Raw genomic sequence first — 20,447 nt, forward strand, 5'->3', positions numbered from 1 at the left:
ATGCGTGACAGCTCTTAAAACCTGTGAACTACAAATATTAAAAACCTTAACTTTTAATAGTGGCTCTTACTATACCTAATACATATATTATACTGTATTATGTATGTATATACTGTACTAATACAGAGAGGGAGAGAGCATATGTTATTACACAAGGTGTACACAGCCTTTTCATTGTATTGGCCAAATTAACTTGATTCCTACATGACTTCTGAATATAGGCTACAGGAAAAGTTAGCTGGCTATTTGGCACAACAGATAACTCTAACAATGAAAGTTGTTCTCCGTTAATTTGTGGTTGCTTGTGCTGAATCTCATGAAGGTTTCAATATCTGATGGTTCAAATCCAAAGGCCAGGCTTGTGATGATGAGATGATGCTGTTCACATTTCACTTCCTTGGGATTCTAGGTCAGGAACTCCTAATTGTACTACCTCTTTTCTTAACCTGTGGTGATGGTCAAAGCCTTTTCAATTTTTTTGGGATAGGTCAGTCAGATTTGGTTTGGTTTGGGTTCTTTTGTTGTTTTGGTTTTGTTTTATTTTGATTTCCTGCTGGGCTCTGAGGTAATTTATTTGCCTGTTGTTACAGAAGTAGCCTGAGTTTGGATGACTTACGGTAAGTCTATCTAACACTCAGTAAATGTTGTGTGTTAGCTATGCTGCATCTCTCATGACTTCATCATACAACCTTTGTAACAGTAATTAACTGTTCATTTTATTTGTAAAAGACATGAATGTCTTCTCTGGTCTGAGGTGCATTGCTTCTCACAAAAAGCTTTACTCCCCATGTCCTTTTCACAAGTGTTTAGAAATTGCTTAATCACTAATTTCACATGTTTGCATTACATTATTATTGTTTGTTGTACATTAACACTTTGCTTTTAACAGTCTATTGTTATTTGTTTTGAAATATATTTCCAGAGCTTGAAACATTTTTTTTCTTGTGACTGGTAACTGCTCCAAAATTTCCTTTACTCCATGTCATATTGTTATCCACTTAGGTGCTTGTTTTATCTTGCAAGCTGTGTGATCTGGAGTGATCATTGTCTAACATCACTTGCAAATATAACCAGTTTATGATTTTTAAGCACTCAAACCCAACAGTTGTGACTGTTACAGGTTTGATGACAGCATATGCTAGTTTTTATAATTTGCTGTAGGTAGTATATGACCACTCATTAATGCCTTAGTAGCTGTCCAGTGGTTTGTTTTCTCATTATTCATGCCTCTTTAAATACATGGTATCCAAACTCAGAAAACAATCTTTTCCTTAGAATTTAACAGAGGGATAAGTATGACATAGTTTGCTCATATTAGTCTTGAGGAGAAATTTTTCAATTTTTCAAGCTAAGAATCAAGGTAATTAGATGCTTTTATCTTTTATGTGCCAGTTCAGCATGTTGAGCTATAACTTGCTTGATTGTTGAGCAATAAGGAGTTCTTGAGTTATAAATGCAGCTCATTGATTTTCAAGTGCAGCATTTGTCCTGACTGTGTGTAGGGAGTTTAGTCAGCCAGAGGAAATGGTAATATGACTTCACATGCATGTTGATATCTGCCTTGTCTGATATATACAACTGGTCTGGTCCTTCTTGACCCAGAGAGGCTCACAGCATCATTCTTCAGTTGCACAGCCCTAGCTCATCACCTGCCAGGGTCTGTTCATTGCACTGAATGAGGCAGGCATCCTGTGGGAAAGTTATTTTGGAACCATCCAGGATTGAAGAATGGCACAATGGACTTCTTCAGTCTGCAGTTCCCCGTTACAGAGTAAACTACAGATAATTGTAATTTTTTTAATGTTAGGTATGTGTTACTTTTGGAATGTCTGAAAAAAATAAGTGTTCCAAGCTCTTGCTGTCACATCATTCTTCAGGAATGTTGGAGCATGTAGACTCTGCACAGAGGGCCCTCCTGAGAAAGCAACTATAGAATGATGGTCTAATAATGCTATAATAGGGATTAGCACTAGAGGGAATGAATTATTTTTCCATCAAGTTTTGGATGTATATACATTTGTTGACAGGTCTTAAAAAAAGTCTTGTCTCTGTTCTAAACTGGCCACCTCCTGTCGTCTTTGGTCCTTCTTGTCTTGAACCTGCCCCTGTCCTAGTCCCATCTTTCCATCTACCTAGTCTCAAGGTCTTTTTCTATTTCTGCTTAGCCAGTGAATCTGTTAGATTTTCATCATGATACCTTTTGTATATATATTTTTTATAGTTCCATTTCTTTGAAGTGTCAAGTCATCCTGTTGTTGGTCCATCCATCTTTGGTAACATCCACACATTTCCATGCTCATCTAATGTGATTTGTGATCAATGATTTTTGCCAAACCAGTCCTGTGTTCTCTCCATATATAATGGAGAGTGTCTGTGTACCCTCTCATTCACTGGTGTTTGTTCTGAATTTGTCATTTCCTGTGAAGAGATTCCCATCCTAGTTTGTTACTTGATACTTGTCCAGTTCAGTGATTGCTTTTTATCCACATGCTGTAGTCCTTAGGCTCTGTGTTGGGGCTGGAAGGGTTGGTTCCTGGCTGCCAGGTTGAGTTCTGGCTGCATACAGCTCACAGGGGAATGCTGCTTTCACCTGCAGCATGCTCAGTGTGGGGAAGAACTGGTTTGAGACTGGAGTTCTCCTGTCAAATCACTGACCTTGTGCAATCAATGTTTTTTGCTCAAACTCTTGAGAACCGCACTAGTTTTCAGAGGAACTAGGAAAATTCCCTTCAAGGTTAAGCCAGAGGTCTGAAATACCGGCCTTCCAGAAAAGCTAGTTTTGTCTGATGAAGGTTTGTGTTTTCTAGCCCAGTGTTGAAGCACTTGAACAAGATTCAGGCAGGGTCCCCTATGTGAAACAGCTCAGTTCAGCACAGTAACATGTAGTAGGAGTTGTTCAAGAATGGAGTAAGATTGTTCAAATATGGATTTAGATTGCAAGCAGCCAAGCAACCTTGTCATTGCATAGACAAGATAATTAAGATAGATGGTGCCAGTATGCTTTGGAGCTGATGATTAGATGAGATAGAAAAAGCAAAAAAATTGGGAAAACAGTGGGTTATTTATGCAATTTCAGTCATGTACACAGTCTGTGTAAGATTGTAAACAGGAAGGTAGTTAGGAACATGCATGTGCATGCTTGGAGTCAGCAGCTGGTGTTGTCTGCGTGGTTTTATGAATGATGAATGTGCTTTACCTGCTGATTGTTGCAGTTCTCTTTGTAATCCCTTCCAGAAGTCAATAGTTTCTTGTTTTAAAGGAAAAAGAAACAGGATTGTTTGTCCTCCAGAGTACTAGTTGTGCATCTAATAGCAATCTATAAATTTGTTTTGAATGTTTGATTCTGAAGTTCCTGTATTGATTTTTAACTTGTCTCTCAACTGTATGTATTGAATCACCATAAGGAACATCAGGCTGATTCTATATTCAACAGAAACATTTTTCTTTCCAAAATTGCTAGCGTTTCCATGCAAGAAGTAATCTTCAGTGTCAGGACTTGTGTAAGGGCATAAGAATGATAAAAAATCTGTTCTGTCAGTGAGGAGTGTGCTTGCTGCCCAAGTATTTGTATATTTTTTAGTCCCATACCTGGTTTGTTGGCTTTTGGACGCTTTTTCATAAGTGGCGAGACTTTAAAAACTCTTCATCTTTCGGTCAGACTGGCTCTTCAAGTCAGGATTCCTCAGTTGCATCTGTTTTCTCTCATGCTTAGTCTTGCTCCTTGCATGTTCCTTTTATCTGTCTCTACTGCTTAAAAACTGAGGTCTATCTTGAATGATATGTGCTAGTAAAATTCCATTTAAAAAATGCATCTACACTTGGTAGAAGGATAAATATTTAAATACAAGTACAAGGAAAAGGACAAAGTTAATGACCTACTTGATGTGCATGCCTTTAGCAATACCCCAGTTTCTGCTGTCAAAACAAAGTTGTTTTACCTAGCTAATTGTTTATTCTGTGTCATCAATTATTAGGATACTATTTGAAGAGTTTACTCATAGTTAAGTATATGGGAATCCTGTGTCTCTTAAAAAGTGTAATCAAGAAAATTTGGTGGTTGATCAGAGAACAGATATACCATAAATGAATTTTAAATAAGTGGAACTGTAAATATGTTGGATACCTGTTTATAGAGTTGTTTCTCTTGTCTGCAAATGGTGGGCAGTGGCCTAATGAGCAGCTGTAATAATATACCTTGTGTTGTGAACTGTGGCTTCTGTAATCCTAGGACCACGCAAAAGAGAGGAGAATCATTTGGAATCAGCAAAATAGGGAACAAAATAAAAGGTGTATTCAAGAGTTCCGCAATGGAAGGAGCTATGTTGCCTAACTATAACTTAAATGAAGGAGAAGATGATTTTGTGAGTAGAGCCAATAAATTTTACTTGAAGTCTTTGCTGGGCTTTGTTTTTTTTTTTCCTTCCTTTGCTCATTTGAAAATGTTGAATTTCTGCTTTCTTCACTGCACAGTTTTCATGTCCTGGTTTCTGATGAGGTTGCCTTATCTTCCCTTTATTCATTCACAAGCCAAGGTCACATGCCCAGTTTCTGTGCTTCTGAGCTTATTGTTTTCGTAATACCAAAAGAGAAATACCAAAAGTAGCAGTGTCAGATATTTTTGTGAGCAATGACTTTTTCTCCAGTTCTGGGTAGTAAGGCATGCACAAGACTGTGTGCATGGCTCTTCATCTGCAGCATGCCCCAAGACCTTAAAACCATAAATAACATAGCGTAGAAATCACTGTCATGTTGGTCTGTGATGCAGCATTCTCTCTATAGATCAGGAACCAATAGTCCTTTCTCCTTTGTCTCAGATATCTCCGAGTTAATGTTTTTCTTCCATGCTAAATAGTCATGAATAGAGCCAATGGTAGAATTTACTGCACGGGATATTGTTACCTAAACCACAGTTGGAGGACAAATGGAAAATTTGAAAAAGGGAAGAGGAGGTAGTTGGTTTGAAGCAGAGGTAGACTGTACCAATTAAAATAAACTGGAGATCTCTGTTTGAATCCTTACAGATTGAAGAAGGTGTTATGGTGATGGAAGATGATTCTCCAGAGGAGGCTGTTACCACCCCAAATACACCCCGCAACCTCGCTGCTTGGAAAATCAGCATCCCATACGTTGATTTTTTTGATGATCCCTCCTTGGAAAGAAAAGACAGAAAGGAGAGAATTCCTGTTTTCTGCATTGATGTAGAGAGAAATGACAGAAGGGCAGGTACGCAATGCTGCAGATCAATAAAGTGTCATTTGAAAGTGAACTCAGAATATTCTAGTGTGCTGTGTTCTGTTGACTCTTGCAAGTGTGTTTTTTATATGTGTTCTTCTGATTTCAAAATAATGGCTTGAATGTTCTGAGGAAATGAGTTTGGGAGATAAATGATCGCATTTAGCATTTGCAAGTTGAGAACTGACTCCTCAGCATGAATCAGTTCTGTTTAGACTTCATGCCAAAGTTTGAAATATTCTCTTTCCAAAAATACTTATCTTAAAATTCATATTAATAAACACCTGTCATATTTTTTTCACCCACTCTGAACTTTGGAATAATGAACAACAAATAATTTTTTATATAACCTTAAAGTTAGTTCTTAGGAAATGAAAATGTTGTGCTTATTAGGAACCATTGTGGCATGCAGTTAGTTTACCAGTATCTGGATAGCAATGCATCCATATGGAGAGGGTGGAAACAGCATCATCCTAAGGCTACTGGGATTTATCTTAGTGAGACTAATACTTCTACAATAAGTAGAAAGTATTTAAGAGGCATTTAGTGATATCTTTTGTGATAGGATTAAGAATCATCAGCATTCAAGTTGGTGGTGCAGAGGACTGTATTCAGCAAGTACTATTTCTGTAAGTCATTTGGTTCAACATTGGAAAATGGATCTAATGTAGTCAGCCATCATTAATGTTGAAGTTATGCAGGACTCCATTGTTTAGATTGTAGTGATCCCACTACAATGATAATTTCCTTGCTAGTACTGTATCTGTCTACCAGTTATGCATTTTACTGTAACATTAAAAGTACCTTGAGGTTTATGTTACTACAACAGGCAGCTAATGTCATTGAGGTTTTTCTTGTGATAATCAGCATATGTTTGCTGTTCCTAATTTGTCTCCCAGGTGCCATAAAACCTGGTTTATTTTTAACTTTTTTTTTCACCAGTTGGACATGAACCTGAACACTGGTCTGTCTACAGGAGGTATCTTGAATTCTACGTGCTTGAATCAAAACTTACAGAATTTCATGGTATGTTCTCTGTCATTTGCAAAGTCATTTTCCCCCTGCTGTGATTATCATTCATTACTTATATTAAATTTAAAATAATAAAATCAGTTTTTACTACACTAGAAGGATAATTTAAACTCCTTGTTATGTTTACTAGGTACATTTCCTGATGCTCAGCTTCCCTCCAAGAGAATCATTGGCCCCAAGAACTATGAGTTCTTAAAATCCAAAAGAGAGGAGTTTCAGGAATATCTGCAGGTATCAAACAAACATTTGGAGCAAAGAATATTCTAAAACTAATGGTATAAAACTAATAAAAGAATATATGGGGGAGGGTTTGTTTCTTTCCAAGTAACTTTACAGTTACAGAAGGGATTCAAGTGGGCAATGTTAAAGTTTCACATGACTGAAAATAGAAATATCGCAAATGACAATATCTGTGACAGTATAATACTCTTTGAATATCTTCCTGCTATACAGAAATGGATTTTTAAGGTTCGTTTTAAAGTACTTATACCTTCTTTGTTCCTTTTGTTTCAAAGAAACTTCTGCAACATCCAGAACTAAGTAACAGCCAGCTTTTGGCTGACTTCCTATCCCCTAATGGAGGAGAGACTCAGTTTCTTGATAAAATGTTACCTGATGTGAATCTTGGTATGTAATATGCTATTTGTTTATGCTGACAAATAGGAATGCTGTGGATGCTGTGATTGAATTCTGTGATTGACTGTATAGATAACTCTTGTGGATGTATGAAATAAGAACTCTGCTCCTTCACAGCCCCTAAAATTATAGCTCAGCAAGGAAGATAGGCTGATAATTTCTTCCTTGAAGAATAAAAAAACATTTTGAAGTTATGGCAAAAATTGGCTAAGTGGCTTTTGAATTTTTGTGTCAACAAGCAAGACAAGGTTTCTATTAATAAATTGCGTAGTTCAAGAAAATTTACAGTGTTGTCACAGATCAAATCTGCATGTGTCTGTCATTGTTTGCAGATGGGATGGCATGAACACTTACAAAACTACCTTTGGATTTTAATTGATCAAACTCCACTTATTTTTTTATTCTGAAAATTCCAGTATTTGATATTTCTAGTATTAGCTGGTGTTAAGATATTTCCTAACATGAGCTAGTTAATAGAATCTCTGTGTGTGATACAGGCAGGTCAAGTGGAAATTGAGAAGTTCTAATGCCTATTGACAGTAGTTCATAATAAATCAAAAAAGTTGACTGTAGTGTGACTTGGCTGCAATGTAGCTGTCTCAGAATAGTGGGCCTGAGCTGGTCAGGTCAGCCTCGTGGCCATTCTGTCTCCATGTCTTGTGCCCCTTGTGGCTGTGGTCCCAGAGGGCCGTGTCTGAGCTGCACTGCTGCATTTCTGCAGCTCCTGGTCACGGTGTGCTCCTGCTGGGGCAGCCCTTCTCTTGGTCTGCTTCATGAGTTGTGGAGTGGGATTGCTGTTCTCAGCCTTCAGTCAAGAGGTTTTGGTTTTGTTTCAGGTCTCCCTTCTAGACCCAACTGTGCATCCTTATAAAAGTTTATCATGATGGTGTTACTGTAATGCATTTCCTGTCTGAGACCACGCTTCACTTCCATAAAGAGCATTATAACAAGTCTTGGCATTTTGGTAGGGCTTTTTGTGAGGATGAGAGTTTTTATGGTTATCGTTTGATCATTGTACATACTTTTCAGTGTAAATTCCAAATTTAATAACATGTAGATAAGAAAAACATTACTGTAACTGTAGTGCTTAAAATAAAACTAGTCCTAGACACTTTCATTTTTCAGCATTCAAAGTTCCTGTGCCATATCCTGATATCAGGACCTAAGAGCTGATCTTTCAGGCCATGGCTGTAACCTGTCCAGTTCAGAAAATTCTACTCACCAGGGTTTTTGAGGCTGATTTACCACAGAATCTTTCCAGATTTGCTGATTTTTCCACAGGAAGAGGAGAATCTGAGTTATCTTGATTTCTTCTGTGATAAGTGTTTATGATTCTAGGAGTAACTTAAATCCAAGGAATTTTGCCCATACTGGTGTTGGAGCAGTACTATTGTTACAGTGTTAGAGCTATTTATAATTAAACTCTGGAAGAGTTAAGAGGTAGAGCTACAGTACTTTATTGTGGGGTTTTTAAAAAGTATTCAGATTAATAATCTGTATATTTCTAAGTATATTTTCTTGAAGAGTAATAATCACTAGGTTACAAGCTGGTTATGTGCAAGGCTGTTTTCATAGGGTTTTGTGCCAAATCAAAAAAAAGCACGTTTTAAAATTATTGTATTTTTAAATGACTGATAGAGAATGAATACATAACATCTAGCAGAGCAAAATGTCTTTCAAATCAGACAGTGATAACAGAAAATATTGTTTCTTTCTTTCTTTCTAATTGTAGGTAAAATCATAAAATCTGTTCCAGGAAAGCTGATGAAAGAGGTGAGTGAGTCTTTCAGGTTGCCAATATCTTAACTTCCATTAGCTAATTTTATGAGATTACTGAATTACAGTAATTCAGTAATAGCCTGATTACTGAATAACAGGCTAATCAAAACTTTGTTTAAAATTTCTTGGTTTTTTGTTATTTTTGTTTTCACTTTCCTATAATTATGCATGTGACAAGTCACTCATATCTTTTTTCAGAAAGGTCAGCATTTGGAGCCTTTCATCATGAATTTTATCAACTCTTGTGAATCTCCCAAGCCTAAACCAAGCAGGCCTGAACTTACCATTCTGAGTCCCACTTCTGAAAATAACAAGAAGGTACAGTTAAGTCAAGTTCCTTTCCCATTTTACAGAAGTGGGGAAAACTGGCCATACATTTTCTCTCATACTAGGGAGCTGTCTTAGAGCTCATTAACTAAAATGATTTCAGATGAAGCCGAACTGGAGAATGCTGTCTAGGAATGCAGACACTGAGGGTGTTCAGTCCAAAGGCCAGACCAAAAGTAGACTCTGGAGTGACACACTTTCCTGCTCCCCAGATATGTGTGGCAGAGACTTGAGCTGTTCAGTTCTGCACTTTCACTTCTGTTGTGAGACGTGACATCTTTGTGCAGATGTGTAGCCTACCAGTTCCTGAGGGAAGCCTACAAGAAAGATGGAGTGAGACTTTCAGAGCATTTAGTGACAGGACAAGGGGAAATGGAACTGAGAGTAGGTTTAGATTAGATATTAGGAAAAAACGTGTAACTGTGAGGGTGGTGAGGTGCTGGAGCAGATTGCTCATAAAGGTTGTGGATTCCTCATTCCTGGAAGTATTTTGTGCCAGACTGGATGGAGCTCTGGGCAGCCTGGTCTAGTGGAAGGTGTCCCTGCCCATGGCAGAGGGTTGGGACTAGGAGATCTCTGAGGTCCTTTCCAAGCCAGTCCATTCTGTGATTCTGTGCAGTAACTGCTGTGCAGCAGCAAGGCACCTCACTCCTGGTGAAGGAGGTGAATGCCAAATGTCTGTTCCAGGACAGTGGGAGCTCCTGCATGGAGTTTGTGTGGGGATCTGGCAGGCGGCCAGAGAGATGAAAGGTTAGCACTTCCCGAGTGCCCATTTGGGAAAAAAGCATGTTATCTTAGAGCAAGAGAGTTCCTCAGGTTTTTGGTAAATGGTGGTTGATTTCCAGCTTATGCTTGTATTGCCACAGTGCTCTCATGTGTCTTTTCTGACACGGGTCTGTTTATTTCAGTTTCAGCACGTTGGACTGTGCTGAGGTTACAATGCACCTTCCCCAGTGCTGCCATGAGTGGGTACCTGCAGGCTCCCTCTTCCTCAGCAGGCTGAATAGGAAATGCCTGAAGGTCTGTCTGGGCAGGCCCAGTCAGAAATGTGCCTAATGCTCTGACAGATCTTCTGCATGCTCCTTCCTTTTGAGTGTTCCTGGGGTGTGTGTATGTTTGTGTAGTCTAAATATTGGTGGAAAGATTTGTATTTAAAAATGCACAATGAAAGGGTAGTCAACCCCAATATAACCAGGAGCAATTGGATTTCATTCTGTATCAGATCCACTAGAAATAAGAGTTACCAACTTGCCTAGTTTAAAAAAAGAAGGAACAAAAGACTCTGCTTCCCCCTCCTAGGGGCACTAACAGGATTTCTGGTCATGTTTTGGTTCTGAAGGTCTGTAAGCAGCTTGATCATCTTCTGAACATACTTTTGTCAGACTTGCTATAATAGGTCAGGACTTCTCAGCTGATGCAGACTTTGCAAAGATGCCAATAAATGCGTTGTTCTGCTGGTTTGTGATGGCCTGCCAACAGCAATAAAAGCTGGTTTTGGAATACCAGCAGTATAATAAATGTTTTTGAGTAGCTACTTGGAGGAAGACGTGGACACTTTGACTGATATGATTCAGAGACTACATAAAAACTTTCTTATTATTCTTTTGGTATCCTCTGTACTTTTTAAATGAGCAGGAAGAACAGGAGAGAGGTTTATGCCTCTGGCTGTAGATATTGTTCATAGTCATGGTATTGTTTTTGTACAGTTCACACCTGTGCTGGAATGTATGGGTGTATGTTTGCATATGCACTCACCATTGAGTAACTTTTTCTGTGAGGCACTTTCTATGAGCATTCATGCTTCCTTTGCTTGCTTTTCTCAGTAAGGCATGGTAGCCTATTGTGCAAGGGATTACTTTGGTCTTTTGTCTTTCACTGACTTCAAGAGCTCAACTACCATTATTAATCAATACAAATTCATGGAATTTCCTCATTGTAAACCTTTTAAGAATATTTCATAGTTATAATTAGTGTTTAATCTTAAAGATACAAATAATGACAGCATTGAGGTTTGTGGTGTTAGTCTCAAATATTAACATGCACAGAAACATCTAAAGCAAAATCCTGTGCTTATCTGAGTTGTGAGTATAATCTCAACTTCTGTGTTAGATAACCAGTTGTGTGCTTTTCACTTGAATTTCTTCTCTGCCAAGATACTGGAAAGTGTAAAACATGGAAGTAGAGGTCTAATGCCTCTTGGTATTATGGCTGCTGCAATGCATTGTAGATTGCATTCTGAAATGCTTTCAGAGTGTGCCTCTGCTCAAGGAACCATTGCTGTTTAAGGTGCAGCACAGATCATCCATGTATGGAGGTACAGTCAGCATTCAGAAGATGCTGCTTCTGGTTTGGGGTGAAAGAGGAAATAGCACTTGAAATCAAGAAGCTTTGCCCTAAGCTGGCTTTAATGTTTGATTTTTTAATAGGTTACCTACCAGATTGCTATGAATGATTTAGTTTGGCCTCCAGACACTGAACCTGTGTCTGCATTGCACAATGGGCTGCTTTGAGTTGGCTCAGTATGTATCACCTTTGTCAGGTCGTGAGGTGTGTCTAAAAAATAAAGGAGGCTCTTGTTAAGTTACAATACTACAGTTAAGGCTGCTGTGCTGTTCTGGTTTCAGTATTATGGAGGATGTAGACTTCAGTTTATATGGAGTTTTTTAAGCAACCTACCAGGGATGCTTCCATAAAGTAGGTGTGAATAATTATGTGTTATGTTTAGGTTTGTTACATTCCTGGATTCCAGTCATCCACCAGTGCATTAGCCATATTTGCCCTTCTGTGTAATTTATGTAAGAAGTTGGTGTTGTTTAGTTTGAGTGAACCTTGTGAAGGTAATACCAGCAGCTCAGCACTTAACTAAAGAGACGGCCTGAAGGAGTGCAGGTCAAAAACCTGACTCTTCCCAGATGTCCTGATGTAATTTTTCCTAAGAGTGCAAAGCATTCTGTTTAGAGACTTGTGTGATGTTGCGATTTGCACGTTTTTGGCTTTGCTTATTTTGGGGAGAATTGCAGTACAGAAGGTGAACCATATATAAGCAAATTACTTCCTGTTCCTTGGAACTAATGCTATTTTGGGAGTGGTAAAAAAAACCTCTCTGAGTGGCAATCACCTCAGCTTAGGCAATTCTATGATTATGTAGCTTCTAGTTCCAGGATTTTTTTTAAACCCTGGCATAAACTTTTGAACTTTCTTTTCATAATACAGAGTATCTTGTATAAATCCTATTTTATATCTAGATTAACTATTTTGGGGGTAAGTTAATTTAAAATAAACTGCTGGTAGGGATTGTAGATATTAAACATGGAAAGCATCAGGATTTAGATCCTGATTTTTCCTTTCCTTCTCTTAGGATTCCCAGACTTGGGGGCAGGGGAGGCAAGGACTGCTGCCTAGGTGATTTGGGACCCCTTTTGCTGTGCAGGGAAGAGCCTCTTGGAGTTTTGCAGGAATTACAGTATATTTTCAGAAGGAACCAAAGGCAAGGAAATAAAGAGATCAGGGAGGAAGGTGATGACATAGGAGAATAGAAGGCTAAAGGAATATAATTGAGAAATTAGATAAATGGAAAGAAAACTAAATGTTAGTTCATGAAGATTTCACCATAAATAATTAAACTGGCAGGGGAAAAAGGTATTTCTCTCTGTAAAAAGCTTGTATATTTTTTCTAGAAACCATTGCATTTATTTCAAGTGGAAGCCAACAGGAACTTTTAGGAGTACTTTGTTGTTGTAGGCTTCCCTTGTGATTTAAGGCAGACAAACTCTGTATTGTCTTAGCCCCTCATTTTCAGAGCAGGGTGCATCAAGGAAATCAGAGCCTATGACAAAAATCTAGATGCATACAATCATGCAATTGTTTAGGTTGGAAGAAGGTAGTGGGAGCAGAAAAGCTCATGAATTATTGTCTCAGTGCTGATTTGTTGTGAACCCAGGTATTTTGGTTGTTGTGTATCTTGGCAGCATGTGATGTGCTCTTTATTGGAAAGTGAAGCATTTTAAAAAACAAAACCAGAAACAATGAAACAAATCGACATCCCTGATCAGTTCTTTGAAAGCTCTGGAAAGAAGCTGCTTTTATAAAAATAAACCAAAGAACTGGTGGCTATCCTTTTGCCTTTGGATGCAGTGTTTCAGTCTTATGTTTCTGTTTTTAGCTTTTTAATGATCTGTTCAAGAACAATGCAAACCGATCTGAGAATACAGAAAGGCGACAAAATCAGAACTACTTCCTGGAAATGATGACTGTAGAAGGAGTCTATGACTACTTAATGTATGTTGGTAAGAAGTGATTTCTCTTAATTATTCATATACTTCATGACAAATACAAAGTTCACAGTCTCTGGTAAGAAATGAAATCCTATTGTAGCAGTCATATATAACTCAACACTTTCAAGTTAATATACAACTTAGTGACATGGTCATTCCTTAGAAGACTTTATTAGAAGACTTTATTTATTTACTCTGGTGCTAAAATGTCGTTTATAATTCATCATTGCTTAGTTGCTTTGTTATGTCTCCATCTTTCAGCATCTCAGTAGTATGAGTTTATGAGAGTAGGTCTCATCCCTTTTCTCAGGCCTACCTAGGCTGCTGGTAGACTCTGGGAATTGGAATTGTTAAATTAATAGAAATAGCTAAAGGAAGTATTTGATAAGCACTGTGGAGAATACTGATATTTTCAGTGCTGCACTAACAAAACTGAAATTTTTTTTCATGCTTGCAGTGGTTTTTTTTCTTTTCTTTTGAACAAATGATTCTTTTATCATGAATAGCAGGAGACCCTCATGTGTTACTACTCATAGATGTTGCTGTGACTTTGCAGGTAGGGTAGTTTTCCGCATTCCTGACTGGCTGCATCATCTCTTGATGGGAGGAAGAATTCTCTTCAAAAACACGTTGGAACTGTACACAGACTATTACTTGCATAACAAGTTAGAACAGCTATTTGAGGAGCACCGGTTGGTTTCTCTGATAACACTGCTGAGAGGTCAGTAATAGTTACATCTTTGATGACAAAATATTGCTTTAGTCTAGTGTTTGAAATCCCTTCAGTGAAGTTTCCGAGTGCTAAACTTTGCAATGCTGACTAATACTGGTGGATTATTAAAAATCAAGTGGGCCTGGACTAACTTCAGAGCTTGTTGTGGAAAGATGATGAGCCACCTATGTTGTCAGTGATGGTTACAGAAAGTATTATGAATAGTAATTTGCTTGGGTGTGCAAAGAACAAGAAAAACAGAATAAAGTGGTTTTTTGCATCAAGGCAAATGTTTCATGAAGTTGTCAAGTTACTTCACTTGTGTACTAAATCAGTCTTGTTAATTTTTTGGTTCCCTTTGTTGTGGTCGGCTCTTGAGTGTTCCTGACCTTCAAATAAGGGAAGAGGAGAGTGACTGAAAAAAATTTTAAATTGCCTCACAACTGTAGAGTATTACGTGACTGCATTCTGATCCAAACAATGCATCTGGCCAAAACTCTGGATTCAGGACATCTCTGTCCTTACCAAACCAAAAATGAAGCTTGTGAAAGGCAGAAAAGGAGTGCAGTAGACTTTTTTAGACTTTCAAAGCCTAAAACCAAAACTGAGCCCCTGTTACTTCAGATTAATAGCAATACTTGCTTCCTCATTCATAGCTAAATTTGAAGTTTTTGACAATTCCAGACAGTGTTTTAGCACAGCTGTAAATACTGCTTATAGTTTTGAAAGCATAGGGGAAATTGTGATTAAGGAGATCATAACTAACCTAAAATGGAATTGATCCAAACTTTAAAGAGAATTCCTTAAACTTTGAAAAGAATGGAAGCAAACTGTGAAAAGATGATTGTCCTTCAGATGGGATTGTCCTTCAGATGATGTCCTTCATTCTGGGTTTGATCGGGCTAATGTAAGCAAAAAGTATGATCTGACAAGATTAGAATTCCCTTCTAATCAACACAATACAGAGAAGAAGTTCTGTTTTGAAGCCACAATCCAGAACACATTTCTGTGTCAGTGATGTGTAGCTGCCTAAAGATACGTTTTTTTCCATGTGTCTTCTCTGCAGATGCTGTGTTCTGTGAGAACACTGAGCCTCGCTCTCTCCAGGACAAACAGAAACGAGCAAAGCAGACTTTTGAAGAGATGATGAGATACATTCCAGGTTCTGTATTCCATGACTGCCTGTATGAGTGTGGTTAATTGTTCAAGCAGATACTTAACCCAAACACAGTCAGACTGTCTTTCCAAATCAAATAATACTTGGACTGCTGAGATTTGAGTTTATTGGAATACCAGGTGTAAAAACCCAGCAGTTCAGTTTTGTCATTTAACTATTGCTGACTAAGGCTGTAGCATAGTGATTATTTAATAAAGACATGGTGATGGAAATCAAGAGCTTTACATATGTACTTAGTACTGTAATTTTTCATCTTTAGAATGTTCCTATGGTTTGTATTTTATACAGATGAAAACTGCGTTAAAAAAAGGGCACATCATTAAGCTGGAAGGTACAGCTGAATCCTTGCACTGTATAAACTAGGAAAGAGGGGCCCATTTAATTGAAAGTAATGTTTAAAAATCCACTTGTGGTTTATTAAACAGTGCATTAGAACAAAACTGTATTACAAATACTACAGAAAGTGTAGTAATTATTTAGGTGTGGAGCCCTGAAGGGAAGGGAAGAGAAGATGAACCCAGAAGTGTGGGGTTTTTTTTCCATTTACCATTTGAGACAGAAAAGAAATTGAACTCTAATTTAAACAGTTTTTTTCTTATTGATTAATCAAGTTTTATAACTGCATCATAAAGCTGCTTTGCAGTACTTCCTCATGACTTGTGTATTTGTTTTTGGAATTTGGTCTAGATTTAATAGGCAAGTGCATTGGGGAAGAGGCTAAATATGAAGGCATCAGGCTTCTGTTTGATGGACTGCAGCAACCAGTGCTCAACAAACAGGTAACTCATAACGTGTGACAAACTGGCCTTCTGGCACAGGATTTCCTAAAGTGAATGATTGATATAGCAGAGGAGTGGGCTCTTACTCAGAACCAAGAATAAAAAGCAGTAGTTTTGCCTTGGAGTGTCCTTAATTTTCTGTATTTTCTTTTAGTTAACTTATGTTCTGCTGGACATTGGGATTCAAGAGCTCTTCCCAGAGCTGTGTAAGGTATGTGCTAACTCCATTCAAGAACTGCAGAATTCTTCAAGCTGCTACTGAGTCTGATCACTGGTGCACTTTTGCTGTTGTTATTACTAATATTAATTCTTAATTTTGGGGGAAATTATGTGTTTTCCAGTATGTTGAAATAATTGAAATCCAGATTACTTACATTTTGGCTAATTAGCTCTTTCTAAATCACCTCGAGCTCAAATTGTTCAGCATACAGCAAGTCTGAGTTGCCTTTCAGGAGAGTTGGACAGATCAACCAGGAGTTGGGATCTCTTGTGCCTTTCTCTTTGATTGATTTGTCTCCACTCTATTTTATTCATTTTTCAATTTAGGAATGGAATTCTGCATGCAAAGTTCAGGTCAAGCTGCAGTATTTTTCTCAAGAATATCTGGCAGGAGGATTTCTTACCTCTAATTTGGTCACTGCAATGTTAACTTCAGCTATCCAGATAAAGGAGAAAGAATTTGCACAAGAGAAATGACTGCATAAATGCATATCATTAGTTTTGGGATCTGTTTGGTATTTGTTCTTGTGTATATGAAACCTTGACAGATTTTTACATAGCAGTTTTACAGTTTGGTCTTCATGGCAAGCAGGAAGTACCTGCTAGTTAGCTAGTAAAAAACAAAACCCCAAACAAATTTTAAAAGCCCCCTCACTAACAATAAATGTTCGTTGCATGAACCCTGTGCCTGACAACTGCAGAGTGCCAGCAGTGATTTGTTTTGCATGACAAACAGAAACAAATACAAGGTCTTGGAACAAGCCAGGACACCTGCATTGTTTTCAGTGAAATGAGGCTGGCTCAGCAAGTCTGACCTACTTTGTGTCAGCTCTGTAGCTGCCCTCCTCCAGCCAATGCTCAGACAGCTGACCAAGGGAACAAGGAAGTAGCCTGGGAACTTGAGTGCAGAAAAAGGACCTGACTTAGCCCTGCTGTTTTACTCAGCTGAACTGGTTTTGTATCTCAGCAGCTAATTATATATATTTATTGGAACACTGGTCTTTCTTCAGTTGGTTGTGGAAAAAATGAGTGGCATTTAAATAGTCTTTAAAGCACCAGTCAGGCCCAGAGGGTGGTGATCAATGGAATGAAGTCTGGTTGGAGGCAGGCCAGTAACATGGAGATATCCAAGGGGTCAGTTGTGGCTCCAGTCCTGTTTAACAGCTTCATTAATGATCTGGATGATGGGACAGAGCAAAGCCTGATGATGACACAAAACTGGGGCACCAGGGGGCCATGCTGCCTTTCAAAGGGACCTAAACAGGCTGGAGAAATAAACTGGCAGGAACCTCATGAACTTCAAGAAAGGGAAGTGCAGAGTCCTGTTCCTGGGCAAGAACAGCCCCAGGTGCTAGGAGGGGGCCAGCCAACTGGAAGGACACAAAGTGGAACAAAGGGCTGGTGGTATCCTGGGCTGCACTAGGAGCAGTGTTGCCAGCAGGTCAGGGGAGGTGATGGTGCCCCTCTGCTCAGCAGTGGTGAGGCCACACCTGGAGTTCTGCGCTTCCCAGTACAAGATAGGCATGGACATACTGGAATGAATCTGGTGGAGAGCCATGAGGATGATGAAGGAACTGGAGCATATTTCCTGTGAGAAGAGGCTAGAGAGCAGGGACCGTTCAGCCTAGAGAAGAGAAAGCTCAGAGGGTCTTACTGGTGTCTGTAAATACTGAAGGGATGGTACAAAGACAGAACCAGTGGTGGCCACCAACAGGACCAGTGGCACCAGGCACAAACTGAAACACCAGAGGTTCCCTCTGAACATCAAGAAACACTCCTTCACTGTGAGGGTGACCAAGCACTGTCACAGGTTGCCCAGGGATGCTGTGGGATGGTCATCCTTGGAGATACTTAAAAACTGTCTTGACATGGTCCTGAGCATCTCTAGGAGGCCCTGCTTGAGGTCTAGACCAGGTGACTTCCAGAGGCACCTTCCAACCCCAGCCATGCTGTGGTTTCATAGGTATGTTGGATATTTAATGGGGGAAAAATACCTTTTTCTTTGAAAACAAACCAAGAGAAAGATTATTCAAGGTAAATCAAGATCATGTTTTCTACTTCTTTCTATTCTTTTTTCCTGCTTAACCATGACACTGCCCAGCTGCTTTGCAGTGTTCCATAACCACCTGCTGAGGAGGGACCTCTAGTGCCACCTTCGCTCCTGGTGAAATGGCAGGGGTTGAGGGATGGGCTCCCCCTGTCCCCTGTGACTGAAGCTGATGGGGACAGAGCAAGGGAATCTCTGGCCCTGATTTCAGTAGGGGAAAGGAAGAAAAATACTTCAGCTGGGAACTGGAGCTATTTACTGAGAGCAATACAGAACATCTGCATCTGTGATGTTTGGCAGTGGGACTTGGTTGTCAGTGTATCAGGACTGAGAGGGGAAATGCAAGGTAGAGAGGATATGGGTGGAGAGATGGCAGTGGTTTTCATCCAGAGCCCTAAAAACATTTTCCAAAATCACTGCAAACACTTGTCACTGTGAAGCCACTTGGAAAGAGAATTGTTTCTTCCTAACAACTGCAGTTGTTAGGAAGTTTAAAAGTAATGACTGGTTCTTACTTAGCCATCCGTGCATGTATGTATTGGGGGAATCAATCCAATGCCTGTTCTCTCTTTTCAGCATTGACTGAAATGAGTCCTTTTTGAGTTGCTTCACACTAAAATGTTTTTGTAGTTACACTGAAGAATGGAAAAATGTTTCCGACCAGTCAGCTTGTAAAGGGGAAACTGAGCATCCCAGGAGTTTTGTTTTGAGCACTGCTCCTTTGGCAGGGAAAACATTGAGGGGAGGAATGGGAAGATTTTCCTTAGTGGGGATGTCAGTCTGCTTCCACTCTAGAGATTGGTATCTTGAAGGCGTTTCCTGCCACACATACCCGTGCGGATGTTCCTGCATCGCTCGGTGTGTGCTGTGCCTGATGGCAGCGTGTGTAAGTCAGCCAGCCCCAGGAGCTGAAAACTCCTGAGATAGTGTACAGCCTGTCCCCTGGGGGTCTGTCAGACAGGATACAAGGAAAAGGGACAGCTGAAAGGGAAAAAGCATTCTGGGCAGAGTAAGGAAAGAAATCCAATTGAAAAAATACCTCTCCGGTACAATTTCCAGAGCAGAAAATTGCTGTATTAAGAAAACTATATTTAGCAGTTAAAGAAGAAAACACCTATTTTGAGAAATCATATTAAAAACTCAGTAGCCTTCCATTCTCTTAACTCTGGTTTCAAGTGGATGTTTTCAGATACCATTAATTGTTGCAGCTCAGTTCAGTATTTCTATGTAAATACACATTTTCAAACTTAATAAGTAAAGTAAATTAATAAGTAAATTTCCCCCCTTTCCTGTTTAGCAGGGTCCAAAGGAAGCAAGCTCTGTGTCAAGCTGGATGTGAGTGGACACCCAGTAGGATCTGCTGTGCACTGTTGTAATGGACATGTGACATTTTAACATTGCCTTGTATATTTTGTTGTAAATAACATAAAATTTAAGTTCAAAAAATACCTTTGTGCAATAAAGATATTAAAATTTAATACTGATTGCAAGTAAATAAAATATTTGTACTTTTAATTTAAAATTTGTTTTAGCTATTACCAGTAAAAGTCTAATTATTTCACCAAAATCTGTCAGTGAATGAAATTACAGGATGACATCAAAAGAGACAGCTGGGCAATCAGCCAACTTATGCTTTGCTGAAAGAGCAATTACGACATGTCTTCCTGAAAGTACATGTAGAAAAATTGGTTGGAAGAAGTTGTAGAATGCTCCCATTAAGTTATTTTAAAGTGTCTTATCAAATCCTTTTTTTTTTTCCAAACAAAGGTATATGATTGAATCTATTAGATATAATCAACTAATCTCAGAACTGTCTTTAGCCTTCATCTTTCTGTGAGCATGGAAAATCACATTTGTAATTGAGTCTTTTCAACACCTGACCTTCAAATCTAAAGCCCTCTTAAAATAATAACGGATGTGAAAAGAATTTTTTTTGCAGTTTCTTATCTGGCTTTGTGGGTTTTTTCTGACATCCTCTTTACAGGCTTAGAAAAGAGGATGTGAGTCTGTTCACAGCATTTTATAAAAGTTCATTCATACAAAAATGTGTGGAAGATTTTTCTCTGTAAGTCTTAATTTGTTGGCCCAGCCTTTATAAAAGACATTTTGAAAAGGACTTTTATGTGTGGCTTTATAACAAGTTTTACTCGCAGAAGAATACAGAGATGTTTTAATAGGCTTTCCTTAAATTTTCTTTTCAAACACATATTTTCTCCTTTTTTACAAACTCATC

The 20,447-nt window shown here is 38.7% G+C and overlaps 1 protein-coding gene across 6 annotated transcripts in view; it reads left to right on the plus strand.

Annotated features, from left to right (window-relative positions):
* SNX14 (sorting nexin 14) overlaps positions 1 to 20,141 on the plus strand; it is a 45,646-nt gene extending 25,505 nt beyond the window's left edge. For 2 of the 6 annotated variants that reach the window (XM_054279167.1, XM_054279171.1), the window contains exons 16-29: positions 591 to 617; positions 4,229 to 4,361; positions 5,022 to 5,223; positions 6,175 to 6,258; positions 6,395 to 6,495; positions 6,780 to 6,891; positions 8,633 to 8,673; positions 8,878 to 8,997; positions 13,169 to 13,292; positions 13,837 to 14,001; positions 15,059 to 15,154; positions 15,857 to 15,948; positions 16,103 to 16,159; positions 19,515 to 20,141. In XM_054279167.1, coding sequence (XP_054135142.1) covers positions 591 to 617; positions 4,229 to 4,361; positions 5,022 to 5,223; positions 6,175 to 6,258; positions 6,395 to 6,495; positions 6,780 to 6,891; positions 8,633 to 8,673; positions 8,878 to 8,997; positions 13,169 to 13,292; positions 13,837 to 14,001; positions 15,059 to 15,154; positions 15,857 to 15,948; positions 16,103 to 16,159; positions 19,515 to 19,553 — 1,393 coding nt within the window. In that variant the 3' untranslated portion in view covers positions 19,554 to 20,141. Of the gene's footprint in view, positions 1 to 590; positions 618 to 4,228; positions 4,362 to 5,021; positions 5,224 to 6,174; positions 6,259 to 6,394; positions 6,496 to 6,779; positions 6,892 to 8,632; positions 8,674 to 8,877; positions 8,998 to 13,168; positions 13,293 to 13,836; positions 14,002 to 15,058; positions 15,155 to 15,856; positions 15,949 to 16,102; positions 16,160 to 19,511 lie in introns of all 6 variants that reach the window. The other 4 variants (XM_054279170.1, XM_054279169.1, XM_054279168.1 and 1 more) reach the window with 2 other exon arrangements.
* The last annotated feature ends 306 nt before the right edge of the window (positions 20,142 to 20,447 follow it).

This window comes from Melozone crissalis, unplaced genomic scaffold, assembly GCF_028551555.1.
Source record: "Melozone crissalis strain CALT ecotype California unplaced genomic scaffold, PUWL_Pcris_2 ptg000027l_1, whole genome shotgun sequence".
NCBI lineage: Eukaryota > Metazoa > Chordata > Aves > Passeriformes > Passerellidae > Melozone > Melozone crissalis.